Source organism: Zingiber officinale, chromosome 3B (genome assembly GCF_018446385.1).
Source record: "Zingiber officinale cultivar Zhangliang chromosome 3B, Zo_v1.1, whole genome shotgun sequence".
NCBI classification, from domain to species: Eukaryota; Viridiplantae; Streptophyta; class Magnoliopsida; order Zingiberales; family Zingiberaceae; genus Zingiber; species Zingiber officinale.
In genome coordinates, this window is record NC_055991.1 from 7125287 (window position 1) to 7144169 (window position 18883).

The following is an 18883-nucleotide window of genomic DNA, read 5'->3' on the forward strand; positions in this document are numbered from 1 at the left end:
AGTGTTTTAACATTAAAATATTAAAGTAGAGTCATTAAGGTAAATACATGACTTTTGAAAATCTGAATTATTTGGATCTTTAAAAATATAAATTGTTTGGATTTTCGAGTATTCACGACTTCCTATGAAAAAAATTAATTTAATTTAATATTATACTTATCTTAATAAAAAAAATTTAAAAATATATATTTTTTAACATTGTCAGCCTAAAATATTTATAGAAACTTTTTTAATCATAGTGTTGTCAATTCTAAGATGTGGGACTAAAAGAACTATATTTTTTTTATATAAAACAACCAGAGAAAATGATCACTGATTGTTTCACTTATGGAATTACTAATAAACTTTGGAATTACTTTTAATATGAATAGAAAAAAATGATATTAACTTAAATTCATTTTAGGCTCACCAAAATTAGTTAGTAAAATGAAAAGATTTTTAATAAAATATAATAATAATAATAATAAGATAAGATATATATAGAACACTCCAAGTATAAAAAAAAAATCCCTAAGAGACATTTTGGAAACACGGTATTACTATGTTGATAAAAGGTATCATTGTCGAGATCACAACACCTCAATAAACGGACTCCTTCAAAAAAGAATTTATTTATTACTAAAAAAACTCGAATCTGAAATTTAGATAACATGTATCTCTATATTTACCATTTGGAATAAGCCACTTCGACAATAATCCAAGTCTATCACAGTCTGACCATATATGTTACAGTCCGTCCACTCGATCCATCTGTTGCTTAACTTATTTAATGGGCAAATCAATTCGATCGACCCAATTTAAATACGACTCTAATGATATCACACCAGTCATCTTCTAACTTAGTTGGTGCACAAACACATGGATTTTGACTAGACATTTAATTGTCGGCCAACCTGAAACAAAAGTTAGTGGACGAATTGACCACCACATTCTCACTATAATAATAACAATAATAAAAATATATATATATTTTTCGAGAATGTAAATTGGAAAATCATAAATATATTTATAATCCAAATTCAACATTTTCAAAAAAATAATAATAAACTGAGTTTCATGGGCAACCTCATTTTCAGAAAGCTCCATTGAAAAAAATAATAATTAATTTACAATTGCAGAAAACCTGATTCATGTTCTTGCTGCAGAAAACCACTGTCCTCTGCTACACTCATCAGCTTCAAATTTACACAAATATTATGATGTAATATTCTGATTTATTTTGATGATTGATGAAAAATTTTCATGGATCCTTGGGTGAATCAAGAGGAAGGAACAGAAGAATCCAAAAGATTTAGCCACAGCCATGTGGTGGGAAGGCATCCATGTGCATGGTTTGTTCCCCCAGCATTATCTATCCTCCTCCCCTGTCTCATGCCTCATTTCAGATCTACTTTATAGCTAGCTCCATTTGTGTTGGAGATGCAGCACGAACAAGCTTTTCAAGCTTGTTTATGTTGAAGAATTAATCGCCATGAAGATCCTGTTCCAGTGCCCTTGCTGTTCCTGCTTCTGCTTCTTGGACAGAGACAGAGAAACAGAGGAGGAGGATCGATGAGGAGGAGAAGGAAGATCGAAATGATCGAGTGAGTTGCTGGCGTTTCTTCTTCTTCCTCTTCTTCATCTCCTCACCTCAACTCTCGCGTTCATCTGTAAAATGGTTGCAAATTAAATAAAGTTTGAATTGTTAAGAGATTATAGGCTTTGAATTTGTGTGAGATTGATGTGGAGTTTGCCCAACGCTAGCTAACTTTGACTTAATTAATAGGGGAAGAAGATAAAACTTAATCAATTTAAATCTAGATGGTAGAAATTTGAATAGAAAGTCGATGAGATGGATGCTGAGGATGTGATATTTTCGTTGACCTCCTCCGAACTTCGCTCCGATCTACCACATAAGTGGCGTCAGTGTCGAGTAAGGGAAGAGGTCTCCGATGATGACCCTCCGATATTCAAGTCAATCTCCGACGAAGAAGAAGAAGTAAATAGCGAAGCAACAAGAAAACGGTAGCGCAATAGTAAAATATCACATATTTTAACCGGTGCTTGAATTCCCCTTTATATACCACTAATGTAGCACGTGTGCATGCTTCCCAAGATAGGCGTGCATCCCCAAATTTTCCTTGAAAAAACTAGTCAATAAAGTATCCCTAACATAGTAATTTAACAGGTCGAGCATATATCTGAAGTGACAGTAGAAGCTTCCGCTACACGATCCTATGTCTGATCATGCTACCTGTCAGCGATACCAGCTCACAAAAAGATGTCAAAAGATATCCTGTTGTGTTTGTTGCTTGGCCGAGCAGAATAGCCGCTCGGTCGGAATTCCACCGTCCGCGTGTTATCTGTTGCTGGGCCGAGCGGGATAGCCGTTCGGTCGGAATTCCACTGTCCGCATGTTCTGTTGTTGGGTCAAGCGAGATAGTCGCTCGACTGGAAGTCTACTGTCCGCGTGCTCTATTGTTGGGCTGAGCGGGATAGTCGTTTGGCCAGAGATCCACTGTCTGCGTGCTCGGCTGATGTCGAATCTGCTGCTAGGTCAAGCGGAAGAGTTGCTCGGCCCGATTTCTGTATACTGCTCCCTTTGTCGTCCTCCTATTTGAGCGTCGGGTGCTCGGCTCATGGCCGAGTCAAAGGTGACATCGGATCGGACCTTTTCTTTTCCCGATCGGGACATGCTCATCCGATCGATAAATGACTTCTAAACATTGATCGTCTTAACTTTGACCTCCACATAATAACCATCCTTCGAGGGGTAGAGTCCCTCATCATCACCGCATCAAGTATTATCATAAAAACCTTAAAAATTATCTCCATATATTCATGCAGTTGATACTTAACCTGATAATTGCTCTAATAAATTTTAAAATTAAATTTTAACGGATACAAAATATTATAATTTATTCTCTTTCAGATAGCGTGAGAGCATTTTAAACGACCCGCTAAGTTGATGGTTCTGGATTTATCCGGAGACGAACCAAGAGGAGCTGTCTAAATGTAGGCACGAGGAAATAGTGTGGATATCTAGAATATGATCAATTTAAGTCAAACTAAAATCTTATCATTTTTTGACTTTGGTAACTGCTTTATCATGCATTTGCTTCTGAAAGAAACACAACGAGCAAGCCTTTTCATTTGTTTCAACTCATGATTCCATCGCTGTTTTTTTGTTTAACTAAAAAATAAGAAGAAGAAGAAACAGAATTTGCACGTTTACCACGAGGGATCCGATCCAATCCCTCCGAGACACGATATGGCTGAGTGAGTGGCCTTTCCCTTTCACAACTTGTCTTTTGTCTTCCCCTCCTTCATTCTTCTCGTGCCATATTTCTCTCGATATATATCTTCTTCTAAGAATGACAAAGAAGAAGAAGAAAAAGAAATAGTGATAGCATAATGGATTCTTCTACAGAGCACGATTTCTTAGGAGCGGAAATTAATGGAGGCCGGCCAAAGAAACCCATCATGGAGAGGAAGAAGTCCTTCAGAGGTACTTCATCAAATTCTTCTTTTTCTTCTTCTCTTCTTTACTAAGAATTTTTTTGACAAAAAGGAATTAATATCAAATATACAAAACTATTTCCGATAATATTCATGAAGAGATATCGAGGATGAGTCCCGAAATCATAAGAAGTGTGATGGCGACGACCTCTTCCTCCTCCCCAACAACAAGGAAGCCCGCACCACCTTTGCCACTTCTCACCTCCTCATCAAGGTACTAATCACCTTAATTATCTACTAAAGTAAACTCTTAATTATTTTAAAAACTTAATTAGCGATTAGTTGGCATTTAATTGAGTAGTCTTAATTGTAGATCAAAGAATGATAATATTTGGGGTCCAGTGGCTCCCTTCACCATATTCTACAATGGCTCTGTCTTAGCGTTCAATCTTCCACATGACAAGGTAGATAACTACTAATCACTGTTAATTAATTAATTAACTATCATTAATCCACTTTTGGGCATGTGTTTACTTTGACTTGTGTAGGCAGAAACCCTTCTGAAGCTGGTGGAGGGAGAGGAGATTGCAGGTCTGGTTGATGAAAGAAATAATTAGTTAGGGTGGTAAATGAGCTTAAGTTGTATGATGTTTAAATTTATTTGATAAGGTAATCGAGCCTGAAATAAATTAAGTTGTCGAAATGATTGTTCAAGTTTTGTTTAGTTATTTTTTTTATGAGTTTGAGCTTGATTCATTTACATGTTACTGAACTTTTCATTCAAGCTTGTTTGATTATATGTAATTTTGATATTTCTAAATTTATTTTATTAGTTAGTGAGTTTAATAATTAATATAAGTATTTTTTTGTTCATTTTAAAAATTTCTTTATTTATTTACTACGTCGATAAAATTTTTATTGATGAACATGATTCACAAATTTTTATTCATAAACATAAATGTGTTTAAACTCATTCGTTCAACCTTGTTCATTTAATTGACACTGTGTGTATTTATCAAACAAAAAATAAAATTTTATCAAATCGAATATCCAATTTATTCATGAACGCTTAATTCATTTACCGGCTTACAATTAGTAGCATTTTTAATTCATTAGAATTTGATTGTAATTTGCTTGAGTTGTGTTATTGCTCTCGAGTGACTAGGGTTGATTTAGTTGATCTAGTTGAATGGTTAGGTCGAGAACAAGCGGATCGTGTTAGATTATATATTTATTTGTTTATAATTTTTAGGACAATTTAATCCTTTTTCCTTTTATATTTAAAATTTAAGGTTTCTTAACTGAACTATATAAAATTTTATACTCTGTATTTTTAAGTATCAATTTTGAAATCAATAATATAGTTAGTTTTTTCCTTTTCTTAATTTCTACATGGTATCACAACGGTTCTCCTTCTCTGATCTAATTTTTTCTGCCGCCCTTGTTACTACTTTCTGTTGTCGCTGTCGTCTCCTACTGCTACTATCAATTCGGCGCCGACGCTCTTTTCTACCGATTTCGACGGTGATGCTCTTTTCTACCGATTTCGACGGTGACATTCTTTTCTACCGATTTCGGCACCGACGCTTTGTCCTGTCGATTTCAGCGTCGACGCCCTATCCTACCGATTTCGGCGTCGACGCTCTTTTCTGCCAATTTCGACATCGACGTTCTTTTTTGCCGATTTCAGCACCAACGTCCTATGTTGCCGATTTAAGTGCCGATATTCTTTTTTATCGATTTCGGTGTCGACACCTTGTGTTACCGATTTCGATGTCTTTTCTACTAATTTTGACACCGACGCCCAGTTATGTCGATTTCTACGTTTAACATCCTTTTCTGCCTCTGATTCTTTATATGACCACGGGTTATCCTGACACCAATTTTTACGGATCATACAAATGTATGTCTTTACAACTTGATTATCCTAAGCATTATTCGTTCTGTCATCATACCTAGTTGTGCATATGCTTCATGGAAATCTAATCCGTATATGTTGGAGTAGTTTCAACAATTCCTTGTTTCACAGCATTTTGTCATGTCAGCTTTCCCTTATATAGGTTTGTCATCATCTGGTATTTCAGGTATATCTTCATCCTTGTGGATTTTAGACTCTAGTGTCTTCCATCATATGTAATCTAATTTATCATCTTTTGTTTCTTTTTCTCCCCATTCTTATATATCTATTGTGACTGTTGATGATACTCCTATGTCATTAGTAGATATCGGTTCAATTGTTACATCTTGTTTATCTCTTACTGATGTTTATTATATTCCGAGTCTTACTTTAAATCTTGTTTCTGTTAGTCAATTATATGAGTCTGGATACCTAGTTTTTTTTCTTCATCCAATTGTTACGTTCAGGACCTACAATCTCAGAAGCTGATTAAGATAGGTCGTAGGCAAGGAGGACTCTATGTTTTAGATTAACTCAAAGTACCAAAAGTTGTAGCTTTGAGTATGGATTTATCATCTTTTCATCTGAGTCATTTATCTTCTAATTTTTATTTATGACATGCTCTTCTGCTCAATTTGATCTTATCCATTTTGATATGTAGGGACCCTCTCCTATTCCTACAAAAGGGGGGTCAAGGTGTTATGTTTCATTTATTGATGATTGCACTCGTTACTCTTAGGTCTACCTTATGAAACACGGGTATGATTATTTACCCTTTTCAACAACTTTAGAGCTCTTGTGAAAACTTAACATTCTCGTGTCATAAAGTATTTTCGTTATAATTTAGGGGTGAATATACTTTGAATCATTTTTCACATTTACTTATTTCTGATGGTAACATTTATTAAACCTCTTGTACAGATACTCCTGAACAGAATGGTATGGCTGAATGAAAATATATGCATCTTGTTGAAACAACCTATTCATTTTTATTGTCTGTTAGTGTTCCTAGTACCTTTTAGGGGGGGAGCAATTCTTACCGCTGCTCACGTGATTAATAGAATTCCAAATTCACATAATTCAGGCTTATCACCTTTTGAAAAATTGTATGGGCATGCTCCTCTCTATTCCTCTTTACGTCTTTTTGGTTGTATTTGCTTTGTCCTTTGTTCACATGTTGAGCTTAATAAATTAGTTTCTCGGTCTACTCTTTGTGTCTTTTTGAGTTATGATGTTACTCAAAAATGATATCATTGCTTTGATCCCATTAGTCAAAATTGTATGTCTCTCGTCATGTTGTGTTTCTTGAGCATATTCCATTCTTTTCTACTCCAACTAGTTCACATAATATGACAAAGTCAGATCTGCTTTACATTGATCTTTTCAATACTGACACCGAGGAAGTTTCACCCATGGCTCCTACTGGTAGTTTAATTGAATCTGGTACTTTGATTTCTGAGATATCCGCTCCACATGCTCCTCTTTCTACCACTACCCAATCATCTCTCGAGGTTGTGGATGATCCTTCTCTCTATCGTCGGCAATCCACTCGTGTTCATAAGTCTACTAAACTACCAGATTTTACTTATTCTTATTATTCTCATTCTTTGGTTCATTTATTGCATCTATTCATTATTTTTGGAGCTTGTATCCTATAGAGAAGTTGTTTGTTGTTGGTGCAACGGGCTGGCAAGAGGGGAGGGGTGAATTGCCTGAAACAAAAGAAAAATACCCTCCTCGCTCTTTCAACTCTTAAGATGCAACAATAATAAATAAAAATAAAAGAACAGAATTAAAGAAGAGACTCATGGATTGACTTGGTTGCAATCTAGGTGGTTGTTAATCCAAGGCGGTTGAAAAGCTCAGTCAGAATCTCTTTCTCTGAAGGCGGAGAAGCCTTTTACACAATAAAAGCTTAAGTAGTTGCTAGGAAGTTAGTACAAGAGTTGATGATTAATTTCCTAGCTCTATGGTCCTTTTTATAGGATCTGGAAACTCTATCTTCGGCTTGAGGGTGCCTCCCATAAGCATGGAGGCCGCCTCCAGCGTGGCATTTGGATAAAGTTTTATCCAAATGCGAAACGATCACTTTTGCTGGTTTAAGTCTATGGAGGGCGCCCTCAATTTGGAGGGTGCCCTCAATGCTGCAGCGTATAAATAGCTCCAGCTTTTCTTTGGATCTTCTGTTGCTCCGTTCGCTTGGATGATTGAAGCCAACCGAAATAAGGTTCACCCGAACCCAATTTCCGGCCTTCTCCTCGAGCAGGCTTCCGACTTCTCATCCCTCCAACATCGCGTACATTCTTCTCGTCCACCGGTGTACTCTTCCACAGCTCTTTGTCCCTCGGACGCACCAAGCCCGTCAGCTCCCTTCCCGTGCCGTTCTTCTCACCAGTTGCGTCTTCCGCTCGACTTCCTGCGTTCCTAAGCTCCTGCACACTTGGACACAGGGATTAAAATAAATCAAGACACAACCTAACTTGGTTGATCACATCAAAATAACCATGGGGTCCAACAATCTTCCCCTTTTTGATGTGCATCAACCCAAGTTCAAGTTAGGGTAAAACAACCAAGTAATCATTTAAAGAAATTACAATAAAAGAAATTGTAACATTTAAATTAAAAATTTTCTAAGCTAAAATAAAAATATTCTCTGAAGTTATAATAATTTTCTCTCCCTAAACTTGTACCTATTTCTCCCCCTTTGATCACATAAAAAAAATCAATGTACAAAATTTTAAAAATTTCGAATAAAAATTTTCAAGTTACAAATTTTCAAGTTAAACAAAATTTGAAACAATTTCCAAAAAGAATTTGAAACGTTTAAATAGTTGACAAGAATTTAAAAGCATTATCTTAATTGTTTATCAATTTGTCAATTAAATATTTAATTCGATAATCGGCTTCCAGACTGTGGCAAGGCACTAGGCCTTCTTGATTATTGGAGCATCACCACTTCTAGACAAAGCCTTTTAAGGAATTTAAACATTTAATTTCTTCTGAAAGCCTTGATTAACAGAAGGTTTAATCTAGATATGATTTTAGAACCCAATAGAGGTTCCTTCCTACTGGGTTAGTTAGATATCTGGGGGTACATATCCTTTAGATATTCTTCTAAGTTATCCTTGATGTTTTATAATGTACCAGTTTAATTTTCCATAAATCTTAAGTTTTGACTTTTGAAAATTGTTTGGTTTTTGACAACATGTATTTTTTTTCAAATTTTCAATTTGGAATTTAAATTTTTCATTTTCTGATTTTAAGTTATCTAACATTCTGTTTAACTCAACATTCTCTTTTTCTATTTTTACTAAATATTTTGAAAGTACTTTAATGAACTTAAAAGAGTGCTCAGGTGAAAGAGTACGTACCTCACTTACTGTAAGTGCTAATGCTCCCTCTTCATTACTACTTTCTTCTGATGATCCTCCCTCTTCTTCTATGCTCATCTTTGAGCTGGTCTCATCTTCTTCTTCATGGATTGCCATTAGGGCTAGTCTCGCGTATGCTTCGACTTCAGATTCGGAGGATGATGAATCATCCCACGTGGCTTTGAGGTTATGTTTGGACAAAGCTGGTTTCTTGTTCTTTTCCTTATCTTTGCTCTTCAATTTTGGGCAGTCGTCTTTGATATGTCCTTCTTCATTGTAATTGTAGCAACATACGATCTTTTTGTTTCGCTGATACCTTCTTGACTGTGATTTAAACTTATTAGACTTAAGAAATGTATTGAACCTTTTTACCAGTAGAGTCGTTTCGTCTTCATCGATGGATGTCTCATACTCTTGATCTTTCATTCTTGCCTTTAGGGCAATGTTGAGGTTTGTCTTTTCTATGTCTTTTAAATCAGTGATTTGAGATTCGTGAAGTTTGAAAGTAGAAAATAGATTTTCTAGTGTACTTACCTCAAAGTCCTTAGAGATGTAGTATGCATTTACTAAGGGCGCTCATTCTGAAGTTCTTGGAAAGGCGTTGAGTGCATACCGGATCGAATCTCGGTTTGTTACCAATTCTCCGAGATTGTTTAGCTGAGTTATCAGCTCCTTGATTCGTGCTTGGAATTGCGCTACCTTTTCTTCATTGTTTATCTGGAGATTTGTTAGTTGAGTTCGGAGAATGTCCCGGCTTGCTAACTTCATTTCTGAAGTACCTTCGTGGAGCTCCAGGAACTTCTCCCAGAGATCTTTAGCGGAGACGTAGCTGCCGATTCGATTGACCTCCTAGGGAGGAAGGACGCTGAGCAGATGGAACTCTGCTTTACCATTCGCCACGAAATCGACTTGCTCTTTCTTTGTCCACCGATGTTCTTCTTTCTCGGCTCCTTGCTAATCTGTAGGTGCTACAAAATAGTATTTTATTGTTAATAGAATATCGAAATCTGTTTTAAAAAATACCTCCATTTGGCATTTCCATGTTGCGAAGTCTCCGTCGAATTTTGGGGGGTGAATACTTGCATTGGCCATTGTCTTGATCTTTGTTGCTTCAAACGACAATTAGTCCTTCTGAGGTTGTTGGGCTCTGATACCACTTGTTGGCACAGCGAGCCGACAAGAGGGGAAGGGTGAATTACTTGAGACAAAAAAAAATCCTCCTCGTTCTTTCAACTCTTAAGGTGCAACAATAATAAATAAAAATAAAAGAACATAATTAAAGAAGAGACTCAGGGGTTGACTTGGTTACAGCCTAGGTTTTTGTTAATCCAAGGCGATTGAAAAAACTCAGTAAGAATCTCCTTCTCTAAAGGCGAAGAAGTCTTTTACACAATAAAAGCTTAAGTAGTTGCTAGAAAGTTAGTACAAGAGTTGATAATTAATTCCCTAGCTCCAGAGCCTTTTTTATAGGGTCTGGAAACTCTATCTTCGGCTTGAGGGCGCCTCTCATAAACATGGAGAGCGCCTCTAGCGTGATATTTGGATAAAGTTTTATCCAAATGCGAAACGGTCACTTTGATTGGTTCAACTCTATGGAGGGCACCCTCAATGTGGAGGGCGCCCTCAATGCTGCAGCGTATAAATAGTTCCAGTTTTCCTTTGGATCTTCTGCTGCTCCGTTTACTTGGGTATTGCGGCCAACCGAAATAGGGCTCACCCGAACCCAATTTTCGGCCTTCTCCTCGAGCAGGCTTCCACTCCGGCTTCTCGTCCCTCAAACGTCGCGTACATTCTTCTCGTCCACCAGTGTACTCTTCCATAGCTCTTTCGTCCCTCGGACACACCAAGCCCATCGGCTCTCTTCCTGTGCCGTCCTTCTCGCTAGTCGCGGCTTCCGCTCGACTTCCTGTGTTCCTAAACTCCTATACACTTAAACATAGGGATTAAAACAAAACATAACCCAACCTAACTTGGTTGATCACATCAAAATAACTACGAGGTCCAACATTTGTAACACATTTTGGCAGAGTGCTCTGGATGAGGAACTAACTGTTTTACATCAGACTCATATATGAGATTTGATTTCATTGCCACCAGGAAAATATACTATTAGTTCTCGTTGGGATATAAGATCAAAACTAAATCTGATGGATCTATCGAATGATACAAAGTTCATCTTATTGCTAAAGGTTATTCTCAAGAGTATGACATGGATTGTGAGGAAACATTTGCTCTTGTTGTAAAAATGACAACTGTTCGTACTCCGATTGCTATTATTTCTATTTGTCGATGGAAAATATCTCAATTGGATGTCAAGAATGCATTTTTTAAATGACGATCTTTATGAAAAAGTTTATATGACACCTCCTAGTATTTCACACCAACTTGGTGAAGTTTGCAGGCTTTGTAAAACACTTTATAGTCTTAAACAAGCATCTCGTGCTTGGTTTGAGAAGTTCTCTACATTAATTACTTCACTTGGTTTTCATCCTAGTAATCATGATTCAGTATTGTTTATCAGATGTATGAGTTCATGTCGTATTCTTTTATCATTATATATGGATGACATGATTATTACTGATGATAATTCTGATTGAATTGCTTCCCCGAAGTATGAGTTGACTCGTTGTTTTGTTATGAAAGACTTAGATATACTACGCTACTTTTTGAGCATTGAGGTTGGTTATTCCCCAAAATGTTATCTTTTATTCCTGTCAAGGTATATATTTGATCTGTTTAAGCGTACTCGTCTTACTGATAATAGAGTTGTTGATAGTCTTATTGAGACTAATGCTCGATATTCTCCATCTAATGATTCACCTTTGTCAGATTCTAGTTTGTATATAACTATTGTTGGAAGCTTGGTTTATCTCACCGTGACTCACCCAGATATTATGTATATTGTTTATGTGATTAATTAATTTGTCGATGCACCAGCTATAGTTCATTGGGTTGCTATTCTTCATATTCTCATATATCTTCGGGGCACTCAATTTCAAAGTCCTTTATTTCCTTCTACTTCATCTCCTGAGCTGCAAGTATACTCTGATGCGAATTAAGTTGGTGATCCTGTCTACCACTGACTTCTACATTTTTCTTGGTAATTTCCTCATTTCTTGGAAAAGTAAGAAATAAGATGTTATTTCTAGTTTTTCCACAGAAGCTGAGTATCGTGTCATGACCTCAACTACTTGTGAGATAGTTTGGCTGCGTTGGTTGTTTGCGGATATGGGTATCTCTTTTCATCAACCTACTCCGTTATATTGTGATAATCAAAGTGCTATTCAAATTACACGTAATTCAATTTTTTATGAGCGGGTGAAACATATTGAAATTAATTGTCACATTACTCTTCATCATCTTCAGATTGATACTATTACATTGTCTTTGTTCCTTCAAAGCTACAGATTGTTAATATATTTACCAAGTCGCATTCCGTAATTCAATGCTTCTAGTTGTAGCATCGTGAGTTTGAGGGGATATTAAATTATATATTTATTTGTTTATAGCTTTTAGGATAATTTGATGTTTTCCCCTTTTATATTTACAATTTAGGATTTCTTAATGACTTTATACTCTCGTCTTTCTAAATATTAATTTTGGAATCAATAATATAATTAATTTTTTTTTTCTAAATTTTTACAGATCGGATGGTTGATTTAGTGGATGCCATATAGAAATCGAACCATGTTAACTCGGTGGATCGAACCAGGTTTGATGGATCTAAGCAATTTGGCTAATTCAACTTTGCCGACCTGGATGGCAATTTGAAAAATAAGGCAAAGGACTAGGGTAAAATGAAAATTTACTTACCAAAAGAATCAAAGAGAGGATTGGAATTTTTTTTTTTAAAAAAAAAAAATCTCGAGCGGCTGCGTTCCTTCTCCTCTTACATCGCCTATCTGCTCCCAATTTCTGCACTCTCGCCTCTTCTCGCATCGCGCCGACTTCGATCTCGAGGTATTCTCTCGTTTTCCTCTTCTTTGTTCGTCCTGATTTTGTTCTATTTTGTTTTTTCCGTCTTTCGACGCCGCAAATCAAGGGTTTGAGATCACGTTGTTTTTCTTTGCTCCCTTGCCCTGTGTAAAAGGACAACCTTTGTTCGATCCTTGATCGATCGGATTGTTAGTTCTTGAAAAAAACGTTTTTTTTCCTTGAATGTGTGTTTATGCAATTATCATGATGTGATCCTCTTGTAGCTTCCACTCAGAGGAAGGATGTTGGGAATTGTCAGGCGCAAGGTTGGATGCGAGGTTTTCTCCGCGATGGTGAAGAAATTATTGTCGTTTTCCCCCTGTCTCATTTCTCAGCCTCTTTTCTCTCTCTCTTTTTTTTTTTTTTGCTGAAAAAAAAATCTGCCTTTTGAATGTTTTACTTTAGAAATTTTCCCTGGCGCTGCGGAAGGTTCTACCCACGGGATCAGCTCTGCCGATGAATTACTCGACAGCAACAAAAGAGGTGAATTTTTTTTACGCTTGTTTGTGGTTTAGGGCGACCAGGGAGAGAGAGAGAGAGATGGTATCTGCTGATAAAGATGCATGTCGTGGATATTGCTTTATATTTCAGCAATAATAATTAAAATTGTTTTTAAGACCATTACTTTAGGGCACTCTATGATCATGGCTGTGTTCAGATTAGACAATGTTGGGCCAATCCTTCTGATAAAGATGAACGGTAGCCTTTAGGCAATCCATCCAATCCAAATAAGTGTGTGAAATATTAGTGTCATTCTGGTTCTGTGTGTCTCTATTATTGAACATAATGTGGAGCTTAGTTTCATCTTTTTTTTGTTCTCAGATTACAGTGCGTGAAGCACTTAACTCTGCCCTGGACGAAGAGATGTCAGCAGATCCCAAAGTTTTCTTGATGGGTGAAGAGGTAACTTACTGAACATAATTGTTGAGGTATTACATATTTTGATTTTTTGCCTAATAGTATTCCAATTTGTTAGGTCGGAGAATACCAGGGTGCCTATAAGGTTAGAGATTCATGCATTTTGGGCTTGATTTAACTTGTGCAAATTCTTTTGTTCAAGTAGATTATCTTTTTGAGTGGTCCTTGCTTATAGATATCCAAGGGTCTTCTCGAGAAGTATGGTCCTGATAGAGTTCTTGATACCCCAATCACAGAGGTTTGTTTAATAATTATTTTTGCCTTTCTTTTTTAGAATTGGATGTTTTCGCCATGTAACCTTCTTCACTAAGTCTCTATCTTTTTTATTGCCAGCACCAATATGAAGTGTAAGATGTATAGTATCACTCTTCTACTTATCTCATGCATTTATTTGTGCTTTCAGGCTGGTTTTGCAGGGATTGGTGTTGGTGCTGCTTACTATGGCCTTCGGCCTGTTGTGGAGTTCATGACATTTAACTTCTCTTTGCAGGTTAGAGTTGTCATTCATCTTTTTATCAGCAGACTTTTTGTCAATGATTCTTTGTACATTATAATGGAATCTTCTTTAGGAGTAGATTCGCTAATCCAACAAATGTTAATCCTTATCTATTTTTACAAACCAGCTAGTGAATGAAAAAGAAGCACTATACAAAAAATGACAGTGTTTAACCTTGATGCCATAAACAAAAACAAAATTTGTCTATCAAATAATCTATCATGGTTTATTAAGTTATTCTATTCTAAAGTTAGAGAATAGTACTAGCAAAGTGGATGAATTGGGATAGTTGTGTTTGAGACAACCCAACAAGAAATGAGAGGAATGGGGTGAATGTCTTTACAAGCTCATGCACACCTGATGGTTTGAAAAATTAGTTCACCATTTCACATCAAATCATGGTTGTTTCTATTAAGTTCTGAATTGAGAATTGAGATGTAGCCTTATGCATTATCATTGGAAGTGTTTTGGTTGCAGAAGCTACCTTGAAGGAGCTGTCTTTCTTCCATTCCACGAGGACATTTGACAAAATGCTACAGTTAAAGGTTCCTGAATCATAATCTAATCATGAATGCCACACTTTGCCAGGGGACTTCCCATTAATTTGGAGGTCAACTGTATCATGTGACAAAATTTTCAAAAAAATGGTGAAAAAATAAATCCTTGTTTTAATGTGAAATCACATACATGTATAGTTTAATTGTTTACATAAATTTTACAAAAACATATATATCAGCAAGTAACGTCATGATATCAACACTGCAACTGCTTACAACTATTACTTCTGCATAAACCTTACAATCACACAAACTACCAACCATAATGTAGACATACACTAGAAAACAACAACGGAGGACAATTGTAGTACAAAATAATAGCATATACTGAAATTTGTAACTCAAGGAGCTCAAAGACATTGGTGTATCCATGAATGACCTTCTAATAATTACCAAAGCATCTATTGTTCTGCACTAGGTCACTATATGCAAAATGTTTGAGGCAACAACAAATGGGTTGGAAAAAAAACACTGAATAGGGATGCAACAAGTATGAATGCTTGCATATGGATAACAAAATTCAGTAATAAAAATATTAACCAAGTATCCCCTGATAAGTCATGGAAGCCTTTGCATTAGTATTATAATCATCCCATTTCATTTCTATAGAATAGAAGTGCCCCTTCTTCAAACTAGAGAAGAAAAACAGACGTGACAAAAATACCTACATTTGCTACTTGTACATAACTTGGGATCAGGATATGGGATAAATATCACTATTATAGTGGTTAATTCAACTGTCAGCATGTATCACATCACTATCAACATAATATCCTACCTGCATGTTGACTCTTATGTTGCTAGCATAGTAGAACCGAGGGTTTCTCCATCCTTCTTGCTGCTGATCGTGAGTGTTACTTCTACTCAAGCATGAGTTTGACTACTAGCCAACATAGTTAGAGATAGTTGTGTCCATCCCTTACACTCAAACTCTTAGAATGTGTTCCATTGTATCTTGCAACTTTGCAAATGGGCCAAATGATACCATATATAATCAACAGGAACTTTCTGACACTGCATTTCAACTTGCATTTAATGTTCAATGACATGAATAAAATTGCTATCATGTGCTATATTACAACGCATGCCATGTTTTATCTTGTACCAATGTTTGATTGCATGGATATTTACTTTGATTTAATGACTAGAGTAACATGCATTTACATGGTCATCAGTATTATTATCTAATCGGCACATTGTAAATGGTGCATCTAGGATATAAATCATCATGCAATATAAAAAAAAAAAAACGAACAATGCATGCCATTTTATACAACACACAATTAATAGGTATATTAATGGGCAACATAAGTAAATTAAACAAAAAATAGTAACTGAATTATCCAAGTTTATTCTTGGCTTAGTGGAAGTAACACTCACAATTATTCTTGATGTTCCAATGATACAGAGTTCTATAATTATAATATTATCATGGTAATTGTTGGTAGCTTCTAGGGATATATGTGGTTGGTTGGATAATATCACAATTCTCTTACCAATACACCTAAACTCTCTTTTCTATTTCCCCCTTCCTTTTGGAAGTTAAGTTTTTTGTTCTTTCTTTTTTCCATTAGCTTTTTGTAGATTGTACATTCTACTCAGAATTAAATCATTTGGGTTTAGGATCTGCTAACACTTTAAGCAACAATAACTTGCTATATCGGTATGCTGATTGTCTTCAAAATGTCCTTTATGATTTGTCATCTTATGTCAAAATTGTGTTTATTACAGGCAATTGATCATATTATCAATTCTGCTGCAAAATCAAACTACATGTCTGCAGGCCAGATATCTGTTCCTATAGTATTTAGAGGACCAAATGGTGCTGCTGCTGGAGTTGGTGCTCAACACTCACAGGTGACCTAAAGTCCTAGGTTTTGTTATTAGTTATTTCTTCTAATATTTTCATCAACACATTGAATAATCCACTGTTCATTGTTTAAAACATCTATTTATTTTCATCACAAAACATTTTACCATAGTGTGGGCTTCTTACTAATGCTATTGGATTACATCAAAAGGCAGTGATATTATTTGAAAGCCATCATCAATATACTGGATGTAGATGTTACTTTTACGTATTTTGAGATTTTGATTGCCGTCAATTAAGTTTGCCTCTGCAATATTATCTAGCACCTTAGCTACCAAGGAAAATCTATTAGCACATATCTTAGAACTAAAAAATTTTCCATCTCATTTCTTCATTCTTTTTTCCGTGAGATGGAATTGTGATTACCCCTAAACCTTCTTTCAAAGAGGAAAAGGACATGAACATGTGCTCTCGTTTGTCCTTTTTGCCCTTGCACTTTAAGTTCTTAGCAAGATTTTTTGACTTTATACAAAGTGATGCATGTCTTCCACCTTTTACTATATGCATCTAATTAGCAAGTCCATGCTGATATTCCATGGAAATAGTAGGTCATATGTTATTGAGGATCTGTCATCTCTTAGCTTTTTTTCAAAAGGGCGAATGCACCATAGAGCTCTTACATTATTGCAGACAAATAACTGCTTTGCACATAGATCATTTTAATCCTAATTTTCCTTTTTGCACTAATTTTAAATCAAGAGTGTCACTAGGGATTTTAATGATAGATTAAGTAGTATTTGAAATATTAAATTCTTAATTTGCGAATTCTTCAGTGTTTTGCAGCATGGTATGCCCATGTTCCTGGTTTAAAAGTGTTGACTCCATATTCGGCTGAGGATGCTCGAGGTTTACTAAAGGCTGCTATTAGGGATCCTGATCCAGTCGTTTTTCTCGAAAATGAGCTTCTGTATGTAGCGCCTATCAAATATTTACATTTTATTTTGAGCTTGGTAGTTGTATTTCACATTTTCTTTCATTTTTATTTTCAAGATATGGAGAGTCATTCCCTGTTTCTGCTGAAGTACTTGATTCTAGTTTTTGTCTTCCAATAGGCAAGGCTAAGGTATGAATTGCTATGCGTGTTAAAGTAATGGTCATTTTCCATGTTAAAAGGTCTATTTGAGTTGATTTTTAAGATCTACGTTTGACAGATTGAACGGGAAGGAAAACATGTAACAATCACTGCATACTCAAAAATGGTTGGGTATGCTCTGCAGGTGTGTAAATAACCAAATTTGATTGATTTAACTAATATTGATCTGCGATCTTATATTGTTAGACTTTGTTTTTCTATTCTCCTATTCATGCTCCATTGTCTTAATTTACCTAGCGCATGGTGAGATAAACAATGATTCTGCAGTTAATGACTCTTCATTTATCTACTTCTTTTGGTTTGTGGGGAATCTTTATTTTCTAAACATAAATCTATTTTCCTTTCGAATCATATTAAGGCTGCAGAGATACTTTCGAAGGAAGGAATCAGCGCTGAGGTAAACTGTCATTATGGAGTTCTGTCGTCCTTATAGTCCTTTAGTTCATCCTTCTATCTTGTCGAATTATCTAAGAAACGATATTACAGGTTATAAATCTCCGGTCAATTAGGCCGCTAGACAGGGCTACTATCAATGCTTCCGTCAGGAAAACAAACAGACTGGTTACAGTTGAAGAAGGTTTTCCTCAGCATGGTGTTGGTGCTGAAATAGGGTAAGCACTTCATCTCTCCCATTCATGTCTCGCTAATACATGCCTGACGACAATGTTATCCCGAGTAGCATGTCCGTGGTAGAGGAAAGCTTCGAGTACCTTGATGCGCCGGTAGAGAGGATCGCTGGAGCTGATGTTCCAATGCCCTACGCTGCAAATCTTGAGAGGATGGCGGTTCCACAGGTGATTGTGTAACACATCATATCAGAATTATCATATCCTTGTCGACAGTGTCTGAGAGACATGGTTTTCTTTTGCTTATAACAGGTAGACAACATCGTTCATGCAGCAAAGCGGGCATGCTATCGATCGGTTCCATTGGCTGCGACAGCGTAAACCCGAAGTTCCGAACTTCACTCTCACTTTTGCCCTTTTTAGCCGCGACAGCCTTGCCGCGAAATAGTGTTTCACTTCAATAATTTGGATATCGATATCACAGAATCAAATGTTGGTTTGTTGCTGAATGGCTTGAGCCACTAAATTTTTTCTCTCTTGACCATTTGCCATTTTTGAGTAGTTTGCTTAATAATGGAACCTTTGGGAAGTGGCTGCGTGCTTTTTTTAAAAAATATATTACTTAAATGTTCGAACTACCTTTCCTCTTAGTTCGTCTACTAAGTAAATTTAGAACATAATTTATGCATATTCAGAAGTCGA

At 36.1% G+C, this 18883-nt stretch overlaps 2 protein-coding genes and 1 long non-coding RNA gene across 4 annotated transcripts; all 3 read left to right on the forward strand.

Annotated features, from left to right (window-relative positions):
• Positions 1–1098: 1098 nt before the first annotated feature.
• On the forward strand, positions 1099–1690 carry LOC121968050. The gene is made up of 2 exons (XR_006107906.1): positions 1099–1331; positions 1420–1690. It is a non-coding gene; the product is annotated as an uncharacterized LOC121968050 (long non-coding RNA).
• A 1638-nt stretch (positions 1691–3328) lies between these two features.
• Positions 3329–4162, forward strand: LOC121968051 (protein TIFY 9-like). Of its 2 annotated transcripts, none has more exons than XM_042518571.1 (4): positions 3329–3487; positions 3598–3712; positions 3800–3902; positions 3987–4162. In XM_042518571.1, the coding sequence occupies exons 1-4, from the start codon at positions 3394–3396 to the stop codon at positions 4053–4055; spliced, it is 381 nt and encodes a 126-aa protein (XP_042374505.1). In that variant the 5' UTR covers positions 3329–3393; the 3' UTR covers positions 4056–4162. The 2 variants fall into 2 exon arrangements, with proteins under 2 accessions (XP_042374505.1, XP_042374506.1); XM_042518572.1 differs by having other exon boundaries at positions 3812–3902.
• Positions 4163–12526: 8364 nt separating this feature from the next.
• LOC122055731 (pyruvate dehydrogenase E1 component subunit beta-1, mitochondrial-like) lies at positions 12527–18819 on the forward strand. Its single transcript, XM_042617306.1, has 15 exons — positions 12527–12666; positions 12906–12974; positions 13087–13164; positions 13504–13584; positions 13658–13684; positions 13775–13837; positions 14003–14089; positions 16384–16509; positions 17296–17429; positions 17513–17585; positions 17674–17739; positions 17974–18012; positions 18102–18226; positions 18295–18409; positions 18494–18819. The coding sequence occupies exons 2-15, from the start codon at positions 12924–12926 to the stop codon at positions 18560–18562; spliced, it is 1134 nt and encodes a 377-aa protein (XP_042473240.1). The 5' UTR covers positions 12527–12666; positions 12906–12923; the 3' UTR covers positions 18563–18819.
• The last annotated feature ends 64 nt before the right edge of the window (positions 18820–18883 follow it).

Bases quoted from the DNA above. Each gene is read 5' to 3' on its own strand.
- LOC121968051 (XM_042518571.1), top strand. From the start codon at position 3,394: ATGGATTCTTCTACAGAGCACGATTTCTTAGGAGCGGAAATTAATGGA. The intron at 3,488-3,597 runs GTACTTCATCAA...ATATTCATGAAG, and splicing joins GAGGAAGAAGTCCTTCAGAG to AGATATCGAGGATGAGTCCC. The intron at 3,713-3,799 runs GTACTAATCACC...TTAATTGAGTAG, and splicing joins CTTCTCACCTCCTCATCAAG to TCTTAATTGTAGATCAAAGA.
- LOC122055731 (XM_042617306.1), top strand. From the start codon at position 12,924: ATGTTGGGAATTGTCAGGCGCAAGGTTGGATGCGAGGTTTTCTCCGCG. The intron at 13,838-14,002 runs GTTTGTTTAATA...TTGTGCTTTCAG, and splicing joins TTGATACCCCAATCACAGAG to GCTGGTTTTGCAGGGATTGG. The intron at 18,410-18,493 runs GTGATTGTGTAA...TGCTTATAACAG, and splicing joins AGAGGATGGCGGTTCCACAG to GTAGACAACATCGTTCATGC.